The sequence below is a fragment of the Ovis aries genome, chromosome 4 (assembly GCF_016772045.2).
Source record: "Ovis aries strain OAR_USU_Benz2616 breed Rambouillet chromosome 4, ARS-UI_Ramb_v3.0, whole genome shotgun sequence".
Taxonomy (NCBI): Eukaryota; Metazoa; Chordata; class Mammalia; order Artiodactyla; family Bovidae; genus Ovis; species Ovis aries.
In genome coordinates, this window is record NC_056057.1 from 24,736,323 (window position 1) to 24,753,100 (window position 16,778).

The 16,778-nt window shown below is 35.1% G+C and overlaps 1 protein-coding gene across 7 annotated transcripts in view; it reads right to left on the bottom strand.

Annotated features, from left to right (window-relative positions):
• The window catches only part of AGMO (alkylglycerol monooxygenase), a 504,195-nt gene that overhangs the window by 306,509 nt on the left and 180,908 nt on the right, over positions 1 to 16,778 (bottom strand). For all 7 annotated transcript variants that reach the window (XR_009600465.1, XM_060414948.1, XM_060414949.1 and 4 more), the window contains exons 6-9: positions 5,263 to 5,329; positions 4,796 to 4,861; positions 4,626 to 4,705; positions 84 to 218 (exon numbers count right to left, since the gene is read on the bottom strand). Coding sequence is in view for 6 of the 7 variants with exons in the window: in XM_060414948.1 (XP_060270931.1) it covers positions 84 to 218; positions 4,626 to 4,705; positions 4,796 to 4,861; positions 5,263 to 5,329 (348 nt within the window). In the remaining variant the exon portion in view is untranslated. The remainder of the gene's footprint in view (positions 1 to 83; positions 219 to 4,625; positions 4,706 to 4,795; positions 4,862 to 5,262; positions 5,330 to 16,778) is intronic.

Consider the following 16,778-nt stretch of genomic DNA (forward strand, 5'->3'; position numbering starts at 1 on the left):
GTCAGCATGAATTACAGGCTGGCTGAAGACCTGACAATAGGAAATTAATCTTTCCCATCATCAAATTCATGAACACTATTTACCTCTGGGATTTCTTCAATCAGTCCAAGTCTTGGTTTACCTGGACTCCATCCTGGTCCTTTAAATATGACAGAAAACTTATTGAACAACCCAGGCGTGGCCCAGAATGTAGTCCATATGTTAACTAAATGATGGAACTAGAAGAATAAAAATATAATTCATTTGAAATAAGGAAATCCTATAACAAACAGGTTACATACGTTAAATCATGTGTTTTATTTTATTGTATAATGCAATTTATAAATTATTCTTTAATATATAGTTATATATAATTTGCTAATGATGATTAATATGCAATTGTGTTATAAATTGAAATTTATTCTATGCATTCTGTATACCTTTATGCTTAAATGTATTCTTATCAATATTTCTGAAACTCCACAAAATTTGAAATTTTAAAATATGGCAAAGGCTTAGAAAATCAACAAAGAATAAAACAATGAGTTCAGAGACTTTACTTCCAATGCTATTAACTAGCAGCCTGCGCACTCAACAAGCCATGTCGAATGACATCATTTCTAGACTTGCTAAACAGTTGTTAAAGTAGAACTAGAATCATATAAATAGGCATATCCGCTATATATTTTTAAAATAATTTTATTTACTATATTGAATTACAGGTAAACATATCACATTAAGAAAAAAATTTCAGTGCCATTTCTGAGGGTAAATTTATAAGTATTTTTCATATTCTGTAATAAGAAAAAAGTTTACTGAGTCAAAAGTTTACCTTGAGGCTTATAGCAGCAATTCACATTCTTTAAATAAACACATTTGATAGGTATAAAGTTAAAGTACGCACATGCATGACAAGTACTCATTAAATATTGGCTATTAGGGTAATTAGCTATATATGCCACACATGTTATAATAATGCATCATAGAATTAAAAACAGTCCTAGATAGTGGGCATCAGCTATAAACTCTAAAAATGAGTTCTATTATAAGTGTAGTAATAAATTAATGCAGAAAGAAGTTTTGGTTCTGTTAGACTTTGTGGTCTCATGTGCATTTTCATGATCTCTTACAGAATTTAAATTGCTAACATTATAAAAATGGCTTTTAAAATTACTTGAAATATTACAATAAGGAATCTAAAGCAATTAAGGAACAATGCAGGATTTAGTTGAGGCTTTGTAATAAAATAATAATAATACAGAAAATTAATGACATGGCACACATTAATACACTTACCCGTTTTGCTATTTTAAAAACTGACTGCAATTGTATTACTATCATTCTAGACACAAGCCATGAGAAATACATGGTAATGTTTTATTTATTTTTTTATTATTTTTTTTTTAAGATTTGAACGTATTACTTTTATTTTTTTTTATTTTTTTTTATTATTTTTTATTTTTTTATTTTTAAAATTTTAAAATCTTTAATTCTTACATGCATTCCCATAAGGAGCACTTTCTCACTTATTTCTTTGCCAATGGCCTGAAATACCTGGACCCCAAAGGAAAGCAAAATGAATGATCTATGCTTAAAAATAAAGGAGGGGAAAAAAAAGCCCTTTCTATCTAACAGGGACCATTCTAAGTTGCTTTTGAATCCTCTGATGGGAAGGTGAGAAAATTTGCTAAATATAGAGCAATACAAGTGAAAGTAGATATGCAATTTTGTAAGTTGAGGGACTCCTAATATTACAATTTCCTGATTTGATATTTCTGACAATATAAGGGAGTATGAGAAGACTAAACCTTAGACACGGTTCTGACAATTACTATGCTAAAGGAAATTTTATTTGAGGGCAGAAGCCTGGATTATTGAACAGAGATTCAGCAGCAGCTCATAAAGACCTGTGATTGTCCGAATATTGTGTCTTCAAAACCTAATCATCCAATTCCTTGTGCAGCTCATGCCATGCAGTTTTCAACCTCTTATTGTATCTCGAATAAGAGCCCTTTTTCCTCCACGTGTACACTCCCCAAGTCTTGCTAGTTAAAGGATCACCATCAACCAGCAGTGTCTGCATCTCCTGGGAGCTTGTTAGAAACACAGAGTTTTGGATGGAATTCAGACCTACTGAACCCATCCTTTAATCAGATCCTCCCATGATTCATATGCACATTAGGTTTGAAAGGCTCTCTCTTAGAGGACAGAGACTAAGCTGTATTTCCTTTTTAATCTCTACATTATGAAGAGAAGATCACACCCAATGAAGAAGTGTCTCTAAGTGTATTATCTCGAAACTTGACTTCAGTTCTATAAAGAAAGTACCTAGAAATATTTCTTAAAAGTACCTGGAAATATTTGCTAATATCTTCCTGAAAAAAAAAAAAATCCATCACATTCTTAGTAGCATCTAAGAGTGAGAAAGTGAGAGAGAGAGAAAATACAATTAGTTGAGAAGAAAAAAGAGAAATAATAAAATTTCTCTTCTGAACGGTGACATAAAAGTGCCTTTCACTTGAAAAGTGAAGTCAATTTATGACAGCCTTTTCCATAAAATTGAGTTGATCAAGTTTGGAACTGGGCCTTCAACCCACTCTACTTTTAGGTTTGAATCTGACAAACTGTGAATAGTTGGAGGAATTATTTAAATCCTGGGAATCTCAGTTTTATCCACCAAAAAAATACAAAACAGCAACAACAAAAAAACTGAGGCTAACAGAAGACATGAGGGATAACGGGAATACCAGACCACCTGACCTGCCTCTTGAGAAATCTGTATGCAGGTCAGGAAGCAACTGGACATGAAAACAACAGACTGGTTCCAAATAGGAAAAGGAGTCTGTCAAGGCTGTATATTGTCACCCTGCTTATTTAACTTACATGCAGAAGACATCATAAGAAATGCTGGGCTGGATGAAACACAAGCTGGAATCAAGATTGCCAGGAGAAATATCAATCACCTCAGATATGCAGATGACACCACCCTTATGGCAGAAAGTGAAGAAGAACTAGAGTCTCTTGATGAAAGTAAAAAGAGGAGAGTGAAAAAGTTGGCTTAAAGCTCAACATTCAGAAAATGAAGATCATGGCATCTGGTCCCATCACTTCATGGGAAATAGACGGGGAAACAATGGAAACAGTGTCAGACTTTATTTTGGGGGGCTCCAAAATCACTGCAGATGGTGACTGCAGCCATGAAATTGAAAGACGCTTACTCCTTGGAAGAAAGGTTATGACCAACCTAGACAGCATATTAAAAAGCAGAGACATCATTGCACCAACAAAGATCCGTCTAGTCAAGGCTATGGTTTTTCCAATAGTCATGTATGGATGTGAGAGTTCGACTATAAAGAAAGCTGAGCGCTGAAGTATTGATGCTTTTGAACTGTGGTGTTGGAGAAGACTCTTGAGAGTCCCTTGAACTGCAAGGAGATCCAACCAGTCCCTCCTAAAATAAATCAGTCTTGAATATTCATTGAAAGGACTGATACTGAAGCTCAAACTCCAATACTTTGGCCACCTGATGAGAAGAACTAACTCATTTGAAAAGACCCTGATTCTGGGAAAGACTGAACTCGGGAGGAGAAGGGGATGACAGAAGATGAAATGGTTGGATGGCACCAACGACTCAATGGACATGAGTCTGTGTAAACTCTGGGAGTTGGTGATGGACAGGGAGGCCTGGCAAACTGCAGTCCATGGGGTCACAAAGAGTCAGATACGACTGAGCAACTGAACTGATCTGAACAGAAGATAAACCTTAGTAAGTTTTAACAATGGTTAAATATTTGTGCTGTTAGTAATGCCCTGCGTATAGTCAAAGCCCAATAAATGTCAATTTTCTTACTTTAAATTTCCTTAAAAACTTTGAGGAAGTAGGTTTTAAAGCAGACCCAACATGAGCCTGCACTTTCTCCCTTTCTGAATGCTGTATATCCAGTCCCCTGGACAGAGCTGTCATTGACTGACCTCCTCAGGTTTTCAAGTATTCTTATCTTTTTCTCATTTACTAGTCCTGACCCCAGGGAGGGTTTGCGGTGGTCTGCTGCTGACGGATCAGAGCTTCATAGACATTCCTCATCTCTCTAGTGCCAACCATTGAGACCAGCGCACAACCAATACCACATGTCTGACAGAAAACTAGTCCAGGGCAAAGAGTCTTAGCAGGTGAGGTAATGTGCAGACCTAACCCACCCATAATAGCTCTTGACACCTCAGTCCAAGAAGAGGAGGGCAGAGGCCTCACCTTGAATTTCTAACCAGAGTCATGTAGCCTTGAAGCAAATATTTTTCTTACTCTGGGATCAGCCTTAATTATACATTTTACTACCACTCCTTCTGAACACACGAATATATTTCAGGTCTATTCTGAGAGGTATGTTGCTAAAGAACTATTTCTTTTAATTCTAGGTAACAGACATCTTTAAAAATTGTGGTGATGAATTGTTTTCAAATTTATTTGGCCCAATTTGATTCAAATCTTGGAGTGCCAGAGTTATTTTCAAATTCTTCTACAGCTAAAGTAATCTTTTTTTCAGGTCAATGTAATGTACTTTTACCTTTCAGCAACTAAATTTTCTTTCAAATACAAAATTTATAAGAAGATGTGATCAATGCAGAAAGAATAAAATCAATAACATTACCTGCACCTTGAAAGGTTCAAAGGTATTAATGGGATGTGTTAGACCATATACAACTTTTTCATTTTCTGCCTCAAATGTCCCTGGAAGACAAACAATAATGATATGATCTTTGACTTTCTGTGAATTAAGGAGTTAATTCAATTTTTTAAATGCTTGTACTTTTTACTTACCAAAAATTCTATCCCATATAATAAGAGTTCCAGCAAAATTTTTATCTATACAATAACGGTTTCTGCCTGTGAGACAAAATATTAAGTTTATTTTTAAAAAAGGAAGTTATACTTTCGAAACAATGATGTTCCTAAAAATATCTTTTCACTGACAACACTAGATTCTATGAAGTGTGTACTCCATCGTCTGGTTAACTCTTTTTCCCACTACATCTGAGGAGATCTAAGGAAAAAGGAAAATCTAAAAGCCAGACATGTAAAGGTTTTTGGTTGTTTTTTTTCTTTTTGGTTTTTTCCCTCCAGTCCTTGCTTTGAAGATGAGGTTTGTCCAGCTTCAAAAGAAGAAGCAAATGCCTACTTATAAAATGTGTGCTGACTAGGTTGGGTAATTGTGATGAAATGATACAAAATAATATCATTTTTTTAAGAAATGAAGAAGAAAAGAAGAAAAGATCAAATTTCCTCACCGTGATGAACTCTATGATGGCTAGGAGTATTAAGAATCAGTTCCAAAGGACCAAGGTTATCGATGACCTTTTTAAAATAAAAGGAATATAGTTATTATTAAATTATATGCAATATTTAAGTACTCACATTAAAATTCCCCATGGGCTATAAAATGTTGCAATTTTCAGAGTCAGAGGAAATTTCTCTATCTTCTGTTGTTTATAGCAATAAGATAGCAATCAGCTCATCATATATTCAAAGAAACAGTATAGTGCAGTAGTGAGGTTAACAGCGTGATTGCCTCAGTTCAGTTCCTGAATCATCTATTTATTATTATGTGGTACTGGGGAAATCACTTAAAGTTTTTGTAACCCAGTTTTCTTACCTTTAAAATGACAATAATAATAATATCTAGCTTCCCTGGTGGCTCAGACAGTAAAGAATCTGTCTGCACTGCAGGAGAGCTAGGTTTGATCGCTGGGTTGGGAAGATCTTCAGGAGAACGAAATGGCAACCTACCCCGATATTCCTGCCTGAATTCCTTGGGCAGAGGAGCCTAGCAGGCTACAGTCCGTGGGGTCACAAAGAGTGGGACACAGCTGAGGACTGACACTTCCACTTTAGTAACCACACAATAGTGTTCTGAGGATTACAAGTGTTGCTGTGTTTAGATGCTACTATGGCCAAGGCATGCTTTCACGTTTTAGGTCATTTTATGCTACTCACCTATCAACTACTCTTTGTTGATTAATAATAACAAAGCATAACCAGGGGAAAGAAAACCAAGTATTACATTCATTTTCTGGAGTTGGTTTCACAGAATAATCACTCATGTAGCAAGTTACTATTGCAGCAGCAAGGGTTGTCCTTGCTTATTCAAGTAGATGCCTAAATGTTCTCTGACTGTAGATGCCCCACTTTGCAGTCCATTTTTGAGGCATATTTCAAAGTCAAATATGTAAAGGGGCCTTTTTTGGGAATTAAAGACCCTTTAAAATTTGGTCTAGAATTCTCTAATGTTATCTCCCAACATTTCTCAAGTAGAATCCCTTGTGCCAGAGTCTTCAAGAAATGGAGAAACCAGACAAGTAGCATGAAAAAGAGCAGCCCATATATAAAACATTTGTTATGGTATATGATTAATATTAAACAATGTGGGAACTCTTTTCATCTCGATCACATTATTCTTTCTTCCATCAATGATGGAAGATAACAACCTTTTACTTTTCTTTAGGTCAAAATCTAAATGATCTGTTAGAATCTACATATTACAAAATCAGTACACTGTAATGATATTTTAAGAGGTTGCTCACCTCCAAAGTTAATGTCCATTTAAAGGATATGTTAATATAAGGAATAAAGTAACACGTTAAATACTGCTTCAGGGGAAAAAACATCGCTGACAATCATCACACGGACATAGATTTGGCAAGTCAATTGTACGTGAGAAAAATAGGGAAATGGGACTGCTCCAAACACAAAGACATTTCAGATACATAACCCCCAAATGTATTGTGGGGAATCCTGCTTAGATAACAAACCAAATATAAAATATATTCTATAGGCAATGAGAGAAAATTGATTATAAACATGGCATGACAGAATAAGAATACTTTTATTAGGAGTTATGATGTCATTGTCGCTACATAAGAAAATGTAGGTGCTTTTTGAGTTGTATAACTAAAGTATGAAATCTACGTTTTGCTGCATTATATTTGGCAATTAGAAGGAAAAAAAACTAATGAAAATGAATCAAAATCATTATGTTTTTATTGAAATATAGTCGATTCACAATGTTGTGTTAGTTTCAGATGTACAGCAAAGTGATTCAGGGAGACATATCTATTCTTTTTCAGATTCTTTTCCACTATAGGTTATTATAAGACATCATAATGATTTTTAAATTGAAGTGATAGAGCTATGAACATTCACTGTATTATTCTCTCTAGTTTTCTGAATGCTTGAAAATTTTTAACAAAAGAAATTACTACTCTGGTATTATATAGCCATGCTCATTTAGCCAGTTGAAAATATTAATAGATTCCTACAGTTCCAAACAAACTTCTAGATTATAACCATTTATTTAGCAGAGTTAATCACATTTTGGCAACCTCTGATATTGAAACATCCAATTTACAATTGCAAATGTGGACAGTTGCAGCAGCCACACAGTCCTCAGCTTGTGGAGTTCTGAAGGTTCCTAACGTAGAAGAAACAGCAGCATTACCTCATAACAGTGCCGCAACTCTCCATGTGGCAGGTGCAACCAGCATCTCCTTATGAGACTCACTGTTTACACACCTGAAAGAAACAGTCCTTGCCCCGTACCCTGCTGACCAGCTTCTAAGGGCTTCTTGGTTTCCGTTACGGAACAGACATGCAAACGATACAAATGTTTGCAATGCAGAGGATGTGTAATGTTATGTAGTGTATGTTGGTTTAGGCTCCTCTCTCTCTCTTCTTGTATCTCTTTTCTAATCTATAGTTCTAGTGTCATTTTCAAAGTTATTTCCATAAGAAATGTATTATGAGGTCCAAACAACAGACTTGTTGGTTGATTCATAGACCAGAACTCATTTATATATGAAAAACTCTGTAATTTTTCATTTCAGAAGTTCAAAATATTGTGGATATATAGCCCTTATATCAGACCACAGTTCTATGAAATAAGGTGCAAAAATATTATCCTACAAATGCATTATTAATGACCAGGAATTGGGAGGGGAGTTAATGGAAACAACCCTGGATTTTATTGGACTCCATTGCTTTGTACTTGATGGGAAAATATTTGTTGAAAAGAAGAATGGTGATGGATAGAGAACAAAAAAGTGGGATTTCTCAGCAGTCGGGACACTGAAATCTGATGCTTTGCAGGCCCTGTATCTCTGGCAGAGAACCAGATGGGAAAGGAGAAAAGCATTTATCCTTGTTTGTCTCTTTGGTGGCTAACATATGCTACAAAAACAGACAACAAAAGGGGGTGGAGGAGGCCACATTATCCGGCTTCTGCTACCCAGATGCATTTCTGATCCCTAGAACTGGTGTGTGTGCAGCCACATTTAAAGCCACACAAATGGTGAGTGAATTCAGATGATGAGAGCCTTGGCTGTGGGCATTGTTTTTTTTAATGTCAAGCACTTTTCCTCAAAGAAAATCTTTTGCTTCTGCAGGCTAAAGCATGGTGATATCAATACTGAAAGTGAGGGGGTTTTTTTTGTGTGTTTTTTTTAAAAGTAAAATGCCAAGTACAACACAGGCAACCACAGTCAAATTTCCTGGTAGTTCCTATGAGTACCTTGGAGCTGGGGAAGACCACCTTGGTGTGGGAGATGATTCATCATTCAGACAGCCCAGTCAGAACCTCTCCTGAAAAAAAACTCTTCTGATTCAAAGTCATGGAGAAGTCATTAATAATTAATTAGGACTGAGTGTAACAACTTAATTATCGCCCACTTTTGCAAATTCAGTCGTTTAGCAATCCAACTATGTCCAGCTTTGAATCACTTCCTGATAATACGTTATTACTGTGAAAATAATTGGAGCTATTCTCATTTTTTAGAAGTTATTTATTTATCGTCTCTTTAGATTTAGATGAGTTAATTTAAATTATGAAATTTTAGACCATATAGAGGACTTAAAAATAAGATAGTACAAGACTGTATTATAACAAAGCATAAAACTGAAGCTCAGGGAAGCTAAATTACTAGTCCAAGTTTAAATGTCTTGGAAGGAGCCCTAAAGGCTTCTCAGTTTCAACTCAATCCTTCTATTGCTCTCTCATGTTGCTTTTAAAAGATACAGCACTTTTTCCATCAAATAAAAGTAATCTACATTTTCAGAACTTTAATAGGAAATGCTAACTAAATGCTTTCTGACTATATTTCAAAATGAAATCCAGGTATTTATAAACAGCCCAGGAATTTCAGCTTCTAAATTGTGCTTATGGTTATTTTAGGCACTTCTCGAGTTTCTTAGATCTCTGAAACAATCAATGGTCTACGTTTTGTAGCTGTAGTTTTCTGTCAGGGTTTTTTATAACCCAAGGGCCATGGATGCCTAGAAAGGCCATGTATGGGCTTCAGAAGGCCAAGAACACCCTGAAGTGTCTTACCAGATTTTATGAGTATGTGACTATTGGTATTTTTCTTGGGGAAACTATCACTTTCATAGTATACTCAAAGGGATCCTTTAGTCCCCAGAGGTTAAGAATCAATGTCTTAAACAGACAGCTTTAGATTATATCCTTTGCCTTTCTTATCTATATTGTGCTTTTAGTTTCAATATTATTAAAATTGGGTGCTAATTTCCCATCCAATCGTCAAAGATAGCAACTTTAATATTTTTCTGCCTATTTCTTGAAATCATTGTTTTCCAACAAGATTATTTCTTAAGTTGTTTTACTTGTTTAATAATAAACTATTAAAAATGAATAAATAATTAAAGTAATGATTTTATAAGTATAAGCTCCATCCATTCTATCAATTAACATTTACCCAGGAGAAGGAAATGGCAACCCACTCCAGCATTCTTGCCTGGAGAATCCCAGGGACAGAGGAGCCTAGTGGGCTGCTGTCTATGGGGTCGCACAGAGTCGGACACGACTGAAGCGACTTAGCAGCAGCAGAAGAAGTACTCTGGACTGGATTTGTTGAACTGGTCACAAACTCCTTATTTTTCTACCCACAATTTATGGTGGATGTAGAAAAGAGTTAAATGTAAAAGTAAGAGAACAGGGGCCATGAATTTCATATGGCATTTCCCTTCATCAAAAATAAAACAAACTTAAATGAAAGTAACTTCATAACGAACAAAGGTCCAAACATCTGGAATTCAAAGCTGTTCACAACTCTTCCTCAACACCTTCATGTTCCATTCTGATCACTGCAATCATGTTCTGCCTCCAGTGTGTTAGTCGCTCAGTCATGTCCGACTCTGTGAGACCCCGTGGACCCAGGGATCTCTGTGAGACCCAGAAATCGAATCCAGGTCTCCTGCATTGCAGGTAGGTTCTTTACTGTCTGAGCTACCAGGAAAACCTTTACCTCCAAGACCTACCTACATTTCCCAAGCACTCTTTTTTATTTTTCCAAAGGGAATTTCATTTTCCTCTTTCTGAATACACATCAAAGAGATCACTACTTTTTATGCCAGGTTGTCCTATGTTCTAGTTATTTGTATTCATTTCCTATATATTCCAGAAGTTCTGTGAAGACAGAAACTGGACCTCTCCCTTCTCGAAGTTTTTCACAGTACGTAACAGTAGTGCCTTGCACATTGTGATTGCTCAGCAGGATTGTAACTGGGGAGATAAATCTGTCTCCACACTGTTTCTTTTAGGTGAGGGTGATTCTTCTTAAGAGGGGGTGATTATGCTCCCAAGGGATGTGTGGCAATGCCTGGAGATACATTTGGCTGTCTTAACTGGGGAAAGTAGTATTTTATCTAATGACTAGTGCACTTTATGGGCTTTGCAGGTGGTGCAATGGTAAAGAACCCATCTGCCAATGCAGGATACACAAGAGACTCAGGAAGAAATGGCAACACACTCCAGGACTCTTGCCTGGAGAATCCCATAGACACAGGAGCCTGGTAGGCTACAGTCCATGGGGTCCAAAAGAGTCAGATATGACTGAGCACACACACACACACACACATGCACACGTAATGGGTTTTAGTGCTGCTAAACATCCCAGAGGGCACAGGCCCCCAAAATAAAAGTTATCTGGTCCAAAATGTCAATAGTTTACGGCTGAGAACCTCTACATCACGGGTGTGTCTTGCTGAGCTCCAGTCTTGTGTAGTTCAGAAGGGAAGCTCTATATAATTTCCACCTTCTAATTGGGAGATCAGAGGGGAAGAGGTACATTAAGGAATGAGCCTGGTAGTCACTCCCAAGGGTGGAGGCAAAAAATGAGTCTAAAGTGTCCTCAGAGAGTAAAGCCAGGGAAGTGAGTCCAAACATAATGTTCATTCTAGTGAGGTCAAACATTAAGATAAATAACCAAAACAAAGGGGCTAAAAACAACAACAAAAAGAAATACAAAATCACAGGCTAAATGATGGGATGGTTGAATTATAATAACCACTGGCAGGTAACTTTCTTGACTTATCTTTATGCTCTCTTAGAACAGGTGTGTTTGGACTTCAGTTTTAATGAAAAGAATCAGAAACAGAAAATACAGTTTCCTAGTCATCTGCTGCTGCTGCTGCTAAGTCACTTCAGTCGTGTCCGACTCTGTACGACCCCATAGACGGCAGCCCACCAGGCTCCCCCGTCCCCAGGATTCTCCAGACAAGAACACTGGAGTGGGTTGCCATTTCCTTCTCCAATGCATGTCATCAGGTGCTTTGAAATTTTTTGAGAATTCTCATAATACCTCCCACACTGTCCCATCCACCCTCCAGTTGCACTCTGAGTAAGCTGAATAACTTAGAGGCTTAAAAGAGTGATGAAATTTCCATAGTATGTGGGTTACCAAACTGAAATAATTTTGCTTTGGAAATTGATAAGCTAAGCAAACCTAGTACATGTGGTAAATTAAATATTTAACTGTCTACTATGAACTGGCTGCAATTAATTCTTTCCATGATATACTTCTCAGAAGTTTCACTCATTACCGTACATTACATGAAAAACGTATCTCTAGATGAAATAGAAAAATCACTTAGACTTGAACTCTAAAAGCATTAAAATAAATGTTCGAAATTAGTGTCTTGTCTAAAATTATTTCTTATAAAAATAACAGTCCATTTTATACATTTAATTAATTTCACTGACTCTTCTGATTCTGAAATATTGGTTAGATTTTTATAATTAAGCATACAGAAATAATTAATGGTTGCTCAAGTTGGATGACAAGATTTCCTTTCAACAAAAGTAATTAATTCAAGAGAAAAGTATTTCATTTGTCCATATTACTTAGAAAATTGCCTCCTCTCAGCTCACTCTGACTTTTGAGGTTAGGGAAGATAACTTTCTAAATCTAATTTTTAAAACTCTTAATTCTATTTTTTTCCAATTTTAGAATATGAGAATATCATATTACATTTCTATCCTGCAGTTTTTCTGTCTGCAAACTGGCACTAAAATGCTGAAACATATTACTAAAAGGTAATAGATATACTTCTAAGAACTTACTTTTTAGGAAGAAGGCATGAGTTTATAGTTATTTGTTAAGTTCTTTCCAAATAAGAGATGCACAAACATCCATGCTTCCTGTCTGAGAGGAAAAATTTATAATAGAGAAAATGTGTCCTAAAAAGCATGTGTTTTACAGAATTCTCATTATAAAAATGAATGTGTTAACAATATGATAAATGCTGAGGAGCGACTGGGTTGAGGGTGAAGTGAAATAAAATCTCCACAATAGAAAAATACCTGCATTCAGATGAGCGTAGGTTACAGTGACAACATTGAGTCTAACTCGTCAAGACTTCTTACAGCATCATACATGATTGATGTTCCAGAGGGACCCATACCACTGAGGGCCTCCGGGTTTTACTGCATCAGTATTTAAGGGAAAAACTAAGCCAGCTTCTAATATATTTATCATCTGATATAAAAATTATTGTCACATTATATTTAACTGAGAAATACACGTGTGAGGTGCACTCTAAAAATGGCAAAACTTTTCAGGTTAATTAGTGGCAAGATTCAGTGCAAATCCAAATTAAATTAAAGAGACTAATAGTAATACTATGATTATTTGCCTTTTTTCTATCCAATTTTCTTTCATCCTTTCTTCCCCTCTCTATTTTTCACTTTATCCTTTTTCCCTTCAGCTATCTATCCATGGGTGTTTTTGTATAAAAGAATGTGATGAATCTCTTTTTTGGAAAGATCTTTACAATTCACTATAGGCTTACCCATATCTTCCTGAAAAGCAATTGGTTATAAATATTTCTATGACATTTCAATAATATATTCTAGTATATTAGTCCCACTTACAGATTATACATGTGAAGGGCAAAATTATTAATGCATATACATAGATTTATTCCTATTAAGGATATTTATTATATGCACTAAACATTAAATCCAAAGTCAAATGCCAATCAACAATTTTAGTTACCAAACTACTGATAAGGGTTTTATATTAGTGTTGGAAATAATCTGTTTCAGCAGATTAAACCCTCCATTTATAGGTCATTATCGAAGTCTACTATCAAAAGCTACTTACAAATAATCAGAGCAAGAAGTCTCTTGTCTTCCATTCATTCTGTAAACTTTTATTGCATTTCTATGAAGTATGCTAGGTTCTAGAAGTAAAAAGAAATAAAGTACTTCCCACAGGAAGCATATTACAAGTACTTCCCATAGGAAGCTTATTTACAGTCCGTTTCTTCAATGGAAATGTACAGTTATTTCAGAAATAAAATTTTTCCAAAAAGTTATCTTTCTCATAAAATTTAGAGTTTTGGGGGAAAGGATAAGAAAAATCGGTCTTTTTGTCTTCAATTGCAATGCCTGATACAGATATTACATTTGAACTTATACTCAATTTGAATGTATAATTGGAACAAAAATTATTTAATAAGAAACAGATCGAGTTCCTTTTCCAGGTCTCAAGCTGAAAATCACCTTTAGTAAGGATTTATGCTTTTATTTAGTTTCCCTTGGTTCAGCTTTGCAAATAGTCCCATTGCTTATTGCTGGAAAACACTGTAGAGAATTCTCCCTTGTTCATGAACTTCATCTGATTATATGGAAATTAAAATAACCTATGTGGGTTTCATTTATTAAATAGACATTTACTGAGAGTGTATTTTATGGAAAGTACCATGTTAAGATCTTTTAAAAGGTTACAGAAAAACAATAGAAATTAACACAATTTAGTAGCAGGTAAATTAACTATTGATGTAGAGAAAGTATAAGTGACAATGTTAGATTTTATTACTGCATAAATATATATATATAGTAATATGTTTTTCACTCTCAAGAAAATCTGTAGCAACTTCTCATAGAACAAAGGATAAAATATAAAAACACTGCAAGTCAACATATTAAAATAATTTTAATTTTTGTTCTGAATTAGTGGATCTTTAAACACCCATTGTTTTCCTTAGGAAAAGTTAATCAATTTGAATATTAATGGATAAATTTATATTGTAGAGCACCTGGTGGTGAAATGTAAAAATAAAATCTTAATTACACCCTCCACTAGATCTGTTGTGTTAATTCAAGACAACACATTCAAGTATTTAGACAGATGGCAGTGGAGGTCATATTAGCCTCTGATTTCTCTACAGGGAAGCAAGAGAAAGCAGAGCTCTTAGGATCTATGCTTGTCTGCCTAACTTCACACTTTGAAATCCTCGACAAATGCTGATTTATTCACAGCCAAATGTTTTCCTATCTGATTAGGCAGTTTTCTACTTTAGTAAGCATGTAATATGGAGGTAGCCGAATTTCCACACTAAGGAGTGAAAAAAAAATATTTATAGTTTGGAAATAAAACAATCTGTAGGAATCAGGACTGTTGGGATCATAAAGAGCTTCATAGGGAGTAAATTTTTTGATGAATCCATACTGTAGGGTTAAAGAGTTAAAAGCTTAGTTTTAAGAAGAATGAGACTAAGCTATGTTTATACAATAAACAATGGTTTTAAAGCACCACATTTATAATAAATTAGCTTGAAGGCTGATGCTTATCACTTACAATTGTATTATTTCTCAAACAAAAGGACAAGAGATGGATAAGTTAGCATTCTATTTTAATTCATCTCAGTTTACATTTTGATTATGACTTTTAACTTTTCCTTAAAAAAATGAACGTAAGCAGCTGCTGAAAGTGTTCCTTCAAAGGGACGTGGGTTCCAAGTGACCTTTTTTTAACAACACCAATTAAACTGACATGGGGAAAATGAAAAATATTTGTAAGTACAACTATATAAAACTTCATTCTCGTGTAACATCATTTTATATTTACAATTTGGGCACTCAGCAAGAAAAGAAACCATGTAATTAGTATTAGTAGTAGCAACCCTATGTTAAAGAAAATAACTGATAAACTGAGAGGTTAGGTAAATGTTTCACTCATTCTAAGACTCAGTACATTGTCACTGCCATGATCATAGTCCCAATTTCAATGTCACTTTGACATTCATTAATCAACAAATATCAGTGATTACCAACCTTGTACCTGGCCCTAAGGGTTAGATGCTTTCATGAGACAATGGGAAAACAAAGAGGAATAAAATACTGTCCTCGTCTTCAAGAAGTTTACTGCCAGTTCCTACAGTCCTTGTGCTCAAACTTCATCACATCAGTGTTCAATCTAATCTCTAAAGGTCTTGTTCAAAATGAAGTTTTCCTACACTAACTGTTCCAAAGACTTAGACTCTGGAGTTCTTAGAAGGGGACCATGATTCCATATCTTAAATAAGCACAAATAATTCTGATGCATGTGGGTGATGCACAACAGTTATACTAGATTCTATTTGCTCTGTCTCTGTCTCACCAATTCCAATAGGTAGTTTAGTATTTTTTTTGCTCTTTCATAATTGCCATTCATTGAAAACATTATTTTCCAGACTATGTACTTAACACATGCTATTTCATTAATCCTAATAACATTCCTATAGGATAGATAGGCCTATTTTCACTTAACAGATTTGGAAACAAGGTCAGAGATTTTAAATAACTTTATTAAATATCTATACCCACCCCTTCAACAAAGGGTATAGAACTACTATTAAGTAGGTACTTTTAGATTCTGGGATCACACTGGTAAAGAAGTTGTTTAAACCTCTAATAGAGGATAGACTTCTCTTTGACTATAAAACCTATATTCTTAGCCATTAAGTTTTATTACTCCCTTTCGCCTGAAATGTCTTCCTCTTCAGTTCTGGTTATAGAGTCCTATCTCATTTCTTGTGTCTGAAGGCCTCCAATTCCAGCCCTAAACAGACATTTTAAAAATGATGATCTATGAATTTTTAAATAGTCTGTTGATAATCTTCAGTAAATTCAATAAAAGTCTTAAAATTTCACCAAGTTTTTCCTTTGGGAAAGATTCACCAGAACCCAATAGTTTCTAGAAAGAGGCTGTGATTCTCAAAATGTTAATAATAAGGGGTACCAAACCAGGTTGGAAAATTGGAATCACTCTTTGGCCCTAGAATAGGTAATTAAGAAATGTTTTTAAATATATGAACTTCAAAGAGATTTATATATTCAATACATGTGGAAAGACACTATTAGTACATACATGAATAAGCAGGATGGGGGTGAGTTATCTTAAAAGGTAACTAGAACAGAACAAAAGATTCTTTCTAAAGAGAACATGCATAGAACTTAAAGATTGGCTACAGGAGAGATCAAGGAGTCAAAGGTGACACCAAGATTTCATCTTGACATTGTCTTCAAGGAGCAATGGAAGCAAAGAAGCACAGATGATCCGAGGTGGGAGGCGCTGTAATGAAACATGTTTCAGACTTGTTGACTCAGAATGGTATTAAATATTCCTATCAATAAGTTATATCAAACATTAGAAACATTGATCTGAAACCCACAAGAAAATTTGTGCTAGAGCTA